The sequence below is a fragment of the Nicotiana tomentosiformis genome, chromosome 7, assembly GCF_000390325.3.
Source record: "Nicotiana tomentosiformis chromosome 7, ASM39032v3, whole genome shotgun sequence".
NCBI lineage: Eukaryota > Viridiplantae > Streptophyta > Magnoliopsida > Solanales > Solanaceae > Nicotiana > Nicotiana tomentosiformis.
The window spans coordinates 31,375,812-31,388,303 of record NC_090818.1 but is presented as its reverse complement, the minus strand read 5'-3'; the positions used below and the strand labels follow the sequence as shown (position 1 = coordinate 31,388,303).

Sequence of the window (12,492 nt, the reverse complement as noted above, 5' to 3'; positions counted from 1 at the left end):
CGATGTTGTGTAATTGCTCAAAGAGTTGCTGAATCTATATGTAGTAATGTGTTTGTGTTGAATGACTTCAATTTATTGTCTCGGCTTCCTATAGTGTTGGTGCTATATCTCTGTGATGTGAGTTGTTTCTATGCAATCACATGCCAATCTTTTCGTGGGTTTAGTTTCCCTCTGGTTGAATTAGTAACTGATGCCCCTTCCACAATTGTGCTTCAATGTGGAGAAAACAAGTCAATGATCCATATTCTGTACATGTCTTATGTTGCAGTAATGCTTCCTTCTTTGAGAAGTATATTCTGATTTTGCCATGAACTTGCTGGGCTCTAGTTTGTTTAGTTGATTATTACCATCAGCTTGTGAATATTAACACCTCTTATCTCCTGTGTGGGTCCTTTTTTCCCCCTCATTTTATTATGTGGATTGGGAGTGACTGTTTCCAGCCTTAGGAAATTAAGTTTGACTTAAAAGCTCTATCCATCATGTGGAGTAGAGAGTTCCCTCACACCGCAACTGCCTAAATTAGAGCCATTTGTGCTTCTGTAAAAATATTACTGTTCTAAGGAAGCAGGTCTGGATGAGCAAATAGCTGGCTATTTTATTGACAAATATCAAGCTGCATATTAGTCTGGGTAGTGCTAAACATGGCGTTATATGTATGTTTCTGTTTCGTATGTAGCCTGAAAATTCGCGCTGAGTACCTGGTTAGGCAGATCTGGATACGTTCAAATATATAGTTCTTCAGATGTATCTGATATTCCTTGTTATTTCTTTAACATTGGCCATTTTTCCTTATTTGCTATCAGCTGTGTCAATTCTTGACTTTGGATTGGTGGTTTCACGTTTTTAAGATGACCAGTTAGTAGCCCCCCAGGGCTTAACTCGAGTGGCAAAGGTTCACGGACTCAGGTTCGAGCCTTGTACTATGCAAATTAAGCTTAGTATTTAGATAGAAAAGGGTAGAATGAGGGGCACCATCATTCCTAAGTTTCGAATGCTGTGGTTAGTCCTAAGTGTTGACCCAAGACCGATTTCTCGGTCATTAGAAAAAAAGATGACCAGTTAGTTGTTGGCCTGTTGCCAAGGTAGCTACTACTCGTATGTGGTGGTGTAGCTTAGGCCTCTCTGGCTCTGTTGGAAAGTTATCTTATTCCGCTCTTGTGGTTTTAAACAAGTTTCTTGAAATCGTGCTAGAAAAGTGACTGCTAGCTGAAGTGTGATAATAAAAACCGGTCTCTTTACCCTCTTATATCCTGAGCAACAGGTTACGATATTGTTGCTGATATGTGTTGACTAAAACACTGATGAATCAGGGTCTTATTGCAGTTTTAAAAACTGATGAATTCTATACGCAGGATCTTGAAATTGGCTCTTATAGATCCTCCTAGTTGGTCTAGTGTCGAATAGAATACTAGATTTCAGACTAGTATACAAGACTAGATTCGTTTTTATTTGTCAGTATGTAGGTAAACTTTAGGAATCTAGAACTGCAAATCCCGGCCCAGGCAATAGTAGTTTCGACTCCCAAGAAATAGAGCATCAGATTGCTAAAAATTACATGCAGTAGCATAAAGAAAATAGTTGTGCAACTAATTTTTACAGTAACAAAAAGAAAGTAGAAGTGCATTGTTAAACTTCGAAATCCTATTATCTATAAAGTGAAGTAAAAACGACATACATTTGATTGGTCATGATTTATAGCTTGTGTTGGTCCAAATTCCAGAAATGAGATGCTTTGAATCTTACACCGTTCTACAGGTTTTCTCGTAGCTTGAAGTATTTTAGCAAACAATTCTGTCATAGTTATATATTCGCTGCATATTGCAATGGCCGAAAGTATATTATCAAATAACTAAACAAACGTTATTCATTAAAAGCCAAGCTACTCAGAAAAAGATCAATCACCAATCTCTACAACAAAAACAGAAGGGGTCTTTCAAATATTTCCCGTATCTCGAATCATTTTAGGATTGTACTCTTGCCAAAACCTTCTCTTCTAGTTTTATACTCCGTTTTAATTATTTATAGGTTAAAGCCATTTTACTATTTCTACTTCAAATTAACTGCAACATGTCGCAACTTCATCACATATTAAAGCAAAAAAAAAAAAAGAAAGAAAAGAAGAAGAATCGCATAAGTTTTTTCAAGTTACCAGCTCAACTTTCTTTAACTTGGAACAACATGATTTTTTTATAGGATGATCCAAATGAAAACCGAACGTACAGTTTAAGAAGAAATCAATAATAGACTCAATCACCCAAACACGAAAATTTCAACTACATTATACTGCTTTTGTTCTCTCAAACTTATAGCCTGTTTGGCCAAGCTTCTCCAAACCTCGAAGTACTTTTTTTTTAAGGAATTTACATAGAATACAATTTATTTAATACTTATTTAAATAAGTTACAACTACTATAAGAAAATTAAATACATACAATTTTTTATTTTAAAAAAAATCTACAACATTTCATATCCCTAATATATCTCTCTTAATTGAATTAACAGTACTGACTCCTTAATTTTCTCCTTCATTAACTAGATAAGTGCAATATTCAACTTATTTCAAACTTATCACAACACACCTTTTCTCTTTAATATCCAATTATCTCCTCTCACCATACCATATTGAGAAATCAACAAGCATTCTCTTCCACAATTTCATGGAAGTAAAATTATTCTCTTTGAACTTAATTTCATATGCTCGTTTGAGCACTCAGAGGAGTCAGCCAAATTACTTATAATTGGAAATAATTGTCCTATTATCCATAGAAGCAGAAATGAACAACAAATCCAACAAGAAGAAGATGTCGCTGTTGAATTTGGATTTCGGATCTTCAAACTTATTTTGATCGTTTGTCTTTCACACCCATGGTATTCTTTTTCTTCCCCTTTCGTTTTCTACTAAATTCAACCAATTGTTAAATAGATAAAAGTTGACATTTTTGAATTTATTTTTCTGAGAAGTTACCGTGGTTCAACATTTTTATTTGAAAGTGATAATGATGAATCATGCAGTATCAAGTATTAAAGGCAAAATACCAAAATATTTATGTATAAATTTGGTATAATATATGTAGATATATTTTATATGCTTACAATATATGTAGATATTAAGTACCATAATATGCATATAGTATATATGAATACATTATTCATATACAAATATATGTATTTACAGAATATATTTAAGAGCTCTATTATCTATATAATATAAAGAATATTGGATTTAAGAGGACTATATATAGTATATTTATAGTACATTGTATATAATATATTAATACTATGTATAATATACAATTTCTTTAAGTATATTGCATATTTTAGGTAGAAAGTATATTATTTTATTTAGATATGTTATTTAACCATTATTTCTTATATAAAATACATATTATATTCTATTATTTATTAATACATTTAAATATATAACTTATACAATATATTAGAATATATCTATACCACGATGTAAATAGTATACAATATACTGTCAGTTACATGCAATAGTGCAAAAAGATATATTATTACTCGATGAACATAAATTACATATGGTGTAATCTCTCACCTTTTTTTAGTGAAAGCCAAAGGACATCTTTTGAGAGATGATTCATTGTATTTGAGTTATAATCAATTTGGTTAGGCAAAATTTTAGGGATTTACAAGTTTTATAAGAAACTAATATCTACTGGAATTCTACTGGATTGTTGTTATTTGTTGTTATTAAGAAACTAGTATCTATGAACGTGCGTTGTATGTTAATAATTGCACGTGATGGTTTAAACATTTATTCATATGACAGAACAAAATTTTTTATTAATGAGAGAAATTTTATGTATAATAATACAACAATGATCTAAATGCCGAAAAGTAATTAAATTAACATAATACGTGAATTTTAAAAAGGAAATCATCAGAACTTACAAAATTGATCAATTTAGTCATGTTAGTTAGATAATTATATATTATAGTTTAAAAGTATTTAATATGATGGTATCACGACCCAACCGTAGGGACGCGACGGGCACCCGGTGCCTAACTCAACCGAGTACCAACGTAACATATCCTTCTTATTATACTATCATGGAAAAATAAACCGGAAAGGCCGTCATGAGATAACGAGAATTAAACATAAGAGAATACTCGACATGGGATGACCCAACATGATATAGAAGCTTATGCATGCGACATACGGGCCTATAAGGCCGACACGATCATTTGTATATTCAAAACATAGGCCGACAAGGCCATACAAGTATCCATATACATGACATCTTTCTACAAGCCTCTACGAGTACATAAATATTATAAAGTTCGAGATATGGTCCCACCATACTAATCAATACATGTCCAAACCATACTAACCGGATAGGCAACTCCGGAGCAAGTGGAGTGCACTAACACCTTCCACTGAGCTGATAGCCTACTAGGAGGACTCTCAACCTGTCTATCGGGACCTGCGGGCATGAAACACAACGTCCCCAGGAAAAAGAAACGTCAGTACAAATAAAGTACCGAGTATGTAAGGTATGACAGTAGTATATAAAAGACATGAAAGAAACATGGAGTAAAGAACTCAACCTGTAATTCTGAATAGCTTTGTGAATCATGAATTTTTTTTAATGTCATGCATGTGCGTATAAATGCCATACCATGCATAGGTATATGCGTACATAATATTATCAAGCCTCTGAGGGCATCCCATCATATCATCTCAGCTACTGTGGGCGAAATCATCAACGTATACCAGCTGATCAGGTGGTGGTGCATATATAATGCCATAACCTTTTTTCATATCCCATATACATATAATATATGCGTATATAATGCCATCTGGTCATGGGTCAATGTACATGCATAAATGAATGCAATGCATAATGAAGTAAGCCAGTAAGACTTCTCGGAATGTCATAAAATCAATATGGTTTCGGATAAACTTTAGCAACTTACGTATTTTTCTGATACCCATGAATAGAAGATATAATAATAGGATACATGGGGAATCAAGAACATAGGTACCCCTAGTACTTCTAAGAATAGAGTCATTTGTGAAAGTTATGTGTTTGCTCTTTTCGTTTGTATCATATGGATCATGCCAAAAGAAAAGAAAGAATAGCCTTAACATACCTGTATGATCTCTTCCTTATTACTCAATCAAGCTCTACACAACTTCTTGCATCTACAACAAGTGAAATGATATTGCCGTTAACATATAATGTCGTACCATCGTATTTGGCCAGTCGTATGGCTTAAGGAAAATCGGGCAGCAACTCCCCTATTTTTAATACATCACAAAGACTACTAAGGGTCATCAACAGTCCAACAACAACAACTATAACCAACAATAACAACAACAACAATATAATCCAATATGAGGTTCTCCGATTATCTTAACAATCATATTGAGCGGCAAGTTCATTTTTACTCATAACAAGATATAAATTGAATCCAACTCTTATTCCATAAATTAGTTTACAACCTTCAGAACATAATACTTATATGTACTATATTAGTTTTAGTTCAAAACATCCACAAAATGCCTTCCAAAACAGCCCCATATGTCTAGCACCTTAATTTATCGTCAATCACTTGTTTTTCATCTTTTCTTATTCAATCAACTTAATTAACACCTATAAAAGCTTAACAACAGCAGCCAAAACATTATCAAATTATTTCTCATAATTTTCAGCCACCACAAATCATATATTTAGCCACAAAACAGTCGAACCAAAAAGACAATCATATCCCATGTTCTTTCAAGTGCTATCTTATGATTTTTTACTCAAACAACACAACCAATATAGGATTAACCTTAGGCACAATCAAAAAAATGTTATACATACCTTGAAAAACAGCTACAACTCAAAACCCTATCTTAACTTAGCTCACAATAGCTCTCAATGGTAACACAACACCATAGAAGTGACTTAAGCTAATCTTCACTTTCAATCTCAAGTTTCGTATGCTTCTTTCACCAATTCACTTGATAAATATATAGACATGCATAAAAATATAAAACATATCATAATCAAGTTATTTTTACCATTTTCCAGCCATTTATAGTTCATGGAAACAACCTTTCCAAAACAGTCCATTAAAACCCATAACATCTCAAACTATTTCAAGTCTTGTAGTATTTTGCTCAAATAATACAACCAACACACAAACAACTTCAAGTACATGTAGTAAGATTTTATACTCACCTTAAATAGTATAAACAACATGAAATTTCAGCCAAGCACAGCCCACAACTATCCTCAATAACACCACAACACTATAAGTGTTGTATTCTCTTTTTGAATTAACTTGTGGTGTTCAAGGTGGTGTGTAAACACTTGTAGTTCGCCTTGAAAATCTTATATATATGAAGGAGGGACTGATTATTACCTTAATCAACAAGAACAACGCGAAATCTGAGGTTACTTACCTTTGAAGAACCCTCCAAAACAGCCACAAGACGAAGAACTACGATCTAGCAAGCACCACCGGATTTCTAGCATTGGATTCATGTTTTCGTCTTAGTTTCTCACCCTAGAATCATGGAGGAACCATTGGAGAGAATTTTAAGAGGATTTATGAACTGTTTTGGGCCAGAAAAACGAGTTAAAACGACAGAGAATTGACTTTAATACAAGCTGGAAATTTCCCCGACTTTGTGAGTCGCATGGGTGCTGCTTGCGCAGTCTCACAAAAATGCGAATATCTCTCTACTCCGATATCATATTGATGAACGGTTAAATGTTTTAGAAATTAGACAAAAATACCTTCAATTTGGTATATAATATGTCCCAAAAGTATATCATAAATCGTACTAAATGTATTGCTCAAAAGGCTTTATTACAAGGCAAATCCTTAGTCGGTTTTCTTTTTCAGCAACTTAAATCCAATTTTTTTCAAACTTTATATTTCATATCCATACATCATATATAGTCATATCATGATATTAAATGTTTTTAAATCATGATTAACAAGTTTCATATTTATCTTAACTTACTTAAGACTTCGGTAAACCTTTCTTATCCTTGTAAAAGGATTTCGTTCTTTTTGAGCTTAAATTAGATAATCCTATAATGACAGTGACATCTGAAGTACGGGGTGTAACAACATGTCCCCTTAGAAATATTTGTCCCCAAATGATAACTCTTAAATGCTTGCAAAAATGGAACGTAACATTATTAAATCACTTTATATACTTTCAAAGAGGATCTCATTTTCAAGCTTACATCAATTGACTTACAACGTACTTTAACGTACATAAACATGGGGTGTAACATCATTCCCCCCATTGGAACATTCGTCCTCGAATATTGACTGATGCGCTTATCATTCTCATAATCTATGGCTCTTATGAATACTTTAATATTGTCCTTTTCCATCTAGTCAATTGTTCTATGAATAAATACAAAGGCTAGGGCATTCCCCCTTTAGGCCTTTTTCTCACGCCATGACTCGTGGTCAGAATTCTTCCAATCTCGTAACTATTGCTACCTTCTATCATGCAGTCTGTACGACTTTGTCCTTTTATGTGTGCCTATGCGACTCTTCTCTCATTTTCCTCCAGCTTTTAGCCAATCTCTAGGCCTCACTTTGTGAACATATACAAGACTACGACAAGCTGTCCCTATGGGCATCTATAGGTATACTGAAGTTCTTTGCTTGGTACTTTTTTGAATGTACCACTATTGCTATATTTTGTTTCCTAGCCTTGGTTATCTGTCATTATGGCTTTAATGCATCTAGGTAGGTCATACCGTACTATAACACTCACTTCTGTTTATTATTACCGAGGTCTGCTATCCAACAACAGGTTACTCTCTCACTGCTTATCCCATATGTATAAATCTAAGTCCTTTAATGCTTCCTTCTTACTGTTCATCTAAAGAATGACATCATAAACCCCTCTTCTAATTTGGAATTTTTATCCATCTATTGTTGATTCACCTTAATGTTGATCTATATCTACCACTGATAACTTGAGACCTCTTACGTAATACATTGTCACTAGGGCTCACGTCTCATCGGGGAACATCTGAAGTGATTTTCCTGATTCACCTAGGGGTGATACTATACTTCAATAACCGTATTTCATAGCATCCCGGCGTGATTCATCTTATATGGGTATTCTAATCCCATGCAATTCATGAAATCCTTTTTCTTAAAATCATTACTCATTCAAAAGCCTAAATGTCATCCTCTTATCTATCATCATTACACCCTTATTCTACTACCAGGGCATCATTTCATCTCTTCTAATTGCTCATATTTATAGACTCCTCTGAGTTCCTTTAGATTGTACCGAGCTTTCTATAACTTATGGAAACCATCAGCTCTCTTGTTTTGATATTCTTAATCTCGAGGCCTTACCTATTCTCGTCAGCTTCTCACTCACCTTTTCATAACCTAATTCTTGTATACCTAAAACCTTGTCACTCTATCATACTTTAGCTTGTGACCTACACATATCTATTTATACTACTCGCAATCTTCCTTTAAATTGCTAGCACCATAGATTTCCTTTCGTGCCTTCTTAGTTATCTTTAAATGCAAGCAATTACTTTTCCTGGTCGTTCTTCCACTTGTTGCATGAATACTTGGCTTATCTTGTTGACCACGAATACTGGAATTTCTTGTAACTCATATGATCTTAAATATCACCTTTGATTTTTACTTCCCGTTTATTAGCCATGATGGTGCCACTTTCTTATGGAGTGTATACAATATTGTAGTGAGACTATTGTTACAAGGCCATTTCTTCTTTATGTCACTATGCTTAGGTTGAAGCCTTCTTCCTTATTTACTCAGCTAGTCTTTTGGGGTAGTACATAGTGGAGACCCTCTGACTCCTGTAAAGCTACGAGCTTATTACATCGCGTATCCGAATGAATCTTTGTTGTTCTTACTCGCCTATAATTATCCTTAGTTACATACCTCCGCGCCCTTGTACTCGTAGGGTTGCTTCTGAACTCAAATTTTGATTGTCTCCTTTGTGGCACTCTCTCTTATTTCCGTAACACTTATACGGTACCTTTAATTACCCTAACTCCTATCTGAAAATTTTTCAACGATTGCGATCTCGTATAAAAGAGACTGAATTCCCTATGCTGGGGTTCACTACGTTTATCTTTCATGATCTACTGATTTGTCTATGATCTTTTATCTAGCCATAACTAGGCTCTTCCTGAATCAACTACAGATTACTCGTTGGTCCATTCTCATAGCTACATTCTGCGTAACCCCTCTTGGGTTTTGTCCTTTTTCTTAACTTACCTCTCGTACGGGCTCCTTATGTATCAAGTGTTCATTCTCACTTATTTATCAATATCATCGGGTGCGGAACCCTTACTGCTTCTCCCCGGCATCATGCTTGCATAATGTTTTGGAGTCATATCATATCTGTAGGATCTGAATATATGCAATCTCATTCCTTTCACTTTTTTACCGCATTCTTCCTTTACTATTCCATAGTTACCTCTTCATCTTTGGCATTTTTTTTCCACATCTTTAGTGACATCTTACATTCCTTGCGATAACCCTTCTATACCGGGGATAATTGAATTTCTTACGCACAAGGGTGACACTTAGTGCAACTGGCACACTTAGTCCTTTAAGCTTAACTCTGCTCACTGTGCTTGCTTTTGGGAAGCGTCTTCCCAAATAGTTGTCAATTTTTAAAGTTTGTCATCATCAAAAAGGGAGAAATTGATGGGTTTAAAGTATCTTAGATTTATGTTTTGATGATCTAACAAACTTATTGTCAAGAACCAGATAAAGGACCTGATGCACACTTGGTATATTTATCCATCAATGGACTTAAGCTAATGTGAGCTGTATGACTTCAGATAGAAAAGAACCAACTCAGGGACCTGATCCCTTGGAGCTTCCCTGACAGCAGTACGAAGTCAACTCTACAGCTAGAAAGTGACTACCTGCACTGTACATACTACAATGCAGAAACAGTGCAACAGTCACTTCCCATTGGGAAGGGCTTTTTACCAACCAAGTGTTTACATCATCCAAGTGATGTCATTCAAAGGATATTAATAAGAAGCATTACAAAAAAACATCATTTGAACACTTTGTGAATTTATCCAAGTACTCCAGATCTGATAATCAAGTATTGAAGTCACAAGTGCATCAAGAACAAAGTACAACACTACTACGGACCAGTTCCTATAACAAGTCTTTTGTATGTCCTTTGTTGAGTTGTAACTTTATATTTGTTCTTCATTGTAATTCCTACCTTGCTTATTTAGAAGCTTTAATTAGGAACCTTGGAAAACCATAAACCCTTAGTGTTTGTGTCATGACTAGAGTTAGTCATGAGTTGAAGTCTTTGTAATAGGTGTATTGCAAAATGGCTTGTAATAGGTGTATTGCATGTTAGTGAAGGATTAAGAGTTTAATTCCTAGGTTGCAATAGATTGTAATCTAAAGATTTTTCAGTAGTGAAGTTGAAATCCTACTAGTGTAGGTCGTGATTTTTTATCCCCTTGAGCAGAGATTTTTCCACGTAAACATCTCTCGTGCCATTTACTTACTGGTTCATTAGCTATTTCTGTGGGAACTGGTATATGACCAGGTCTCTATACAGTTTGGTGGACCCATACATTCTATCAATTGGTATCAGAGCGAGTTCTTTCTTAAAGGTTAACACCTAGAAAGGATCCTCATCATGGATGCTCCACCAAACTTAGAGGAAGGACAATCAACCTATAGACCCCCGAGATTCAACTGCCAATACTATGGCTGGTGGAAAACTAGAATGCATGACTTTATAATGACAGGAGATTTTGAGTTATGGGATGTTATTTGTAATGGTCCATATGTCTCAACAAAGAAGCTCAGAGACTTTGCTATAACAATGCCAAAAAATAGGAAAGAATACAACGACGCAGACAGGAAAGCAGTGGAGAAAAACTTTCGCGCCAAGAATATTTTTGTGTGTGGCATAGGACCTGATGAATACAATAGGATCTCATCCTGTCAATCCGCTAAAGAGATATGGGAAGCTTTACAAACAGCACATGAAGGAACCACTCAAGTAAAGCAGTCAAAGATTGACATGCTTACCACTGAGTATGACCTTTTTAGAATGATGAATCTATTCAAGATATGCACACACGATTCACATCTATCATAAATGAGTTACACTCACTTGGTGAAATAATCCCAAGGAACAAGCTTGTGAGGAAAATTCTTAGCGTTCTGCCCAGCTCCTGGGAGAGCAAAGTGAATGCCATTACTGAAGCCAAGGATCTGCAAATACTGACTATGGATGAGCTGGTTAGAAATCTAAAGACCTATGAGATAAAGAGAAAGAAGGACAGTGAAAAAAGAGAACCAAAGAAGGAGAAGAACCTGGTACTCAAAGCTGAGAACAATGATTCGAGTGAGGAGGATAGCGATATGGCATACCTTAACAGAAGGTTTCATAAAATAGTTCGAAGGAATGGAGGCATACCAAAGAGAGGTAGTTCCAGCAAACCAAAGAATTATGACCTCTGTCATAAGAGTAGAAAGCCAGGGCATTTCATCAAGGACTGTCCTTTTCTGAAGCAAGAACATTTCAAGCACAACTCTGATAAAGCAGCCAAGAGGAACCCGGTTCCTGACAAACGCTTCAAAAGAAAAAAACGCATCTGACAATGTTGTGAAGCAAGCTCTTGTAGCATGGGGAGACTCCTCCAGTGAATCAGAAGAAGAAAATGATGCAGGTGATAATTCCATGATGGCAGTTGAAAATGAAGCAAATGAATATGACTCAATATTTGCTTTGATGGCTCAGTCAGACGATGATGAAGATGATGACAATGATGAGGGAACAGTGAAAGGAAGCAGTCAACAATGGATCATGAACAGTGGATGCTCTAAGCATATGACTAGGAATACCATGGACTTCCTTTCACTAAAAGCCCTGCAAAGAGGGAATGTATCCTTTGTAAATGGGAAAAAGGGGTACATTCTTGGTGTTGGAAAAGTTGAAAAGTCTCTCTCACACTCAATTGAGAACGTGTACTATGTAAATGGTTTGAAGTATAGTCTCTTGAGTGTTTTTCAAATCTGTGATAAAGGAAATAAGGTGGAGTTCTTGTTAGAGGTGTGCACAGTTACTAATCTGGTAACTGGTGAATTGGTACTAGATGCCAAAAGATACAAGAACATCTACGTTGCTGATTTCGAGTCCCTACAAAGTGGTGATATGAGCTGATTGAAAGCAGTTGATGATGATGTAGAGTTATGGCACAGAAGCTGGGACATGCAAGCTTCTCTCTTCTAAACAAGCTGATACAGAAGGACCTGGTTCGTGGATTGCCAAATTGAAAATTCAAGGAGCATAGAGTGTGTGATGCATGCGCTAGAGGAAAGCATGTGAAATCCTCATTCAAGCCAAAGAAGGATGTCAGCACATCAAAGCCACTTGAACTCCTTCATATGGATCTATGTGGCCCTATGAGAGTGCCAAGCAGAGGAGGAAAAAGATATATTTTTGTGATAGTAGATGAC

The 12,492-nt window shown here is 35.4% G+C and overlaps 1 protein-coding gene across 1 annotated transcript; it reads left to right on the top strand.

The window, feature by feature from the left end:
* Window positions 1–10,765: 10,765 nt before the first annotated feature.
* Window positions 10,766–12,196, top strand: LOC138895433 (uncharacterized). Its single transcript, XM_070180120.1, has 3 exons — window positions 10,766–11,064; window positions 11,163–11,414; window positions 11,545–12,196. The coding sequence occupies exons 1-3, from the start codon at window positions 10,766–10,768 to the stop codon at window positions 12,194–12,196; spliced, it is 1,203 nt and encodes a 400-aa protein (XP_070036221.1).
* The last annotated feature ends 296 nt before the right edge of the window (window positions 12,197–12,492 follow it).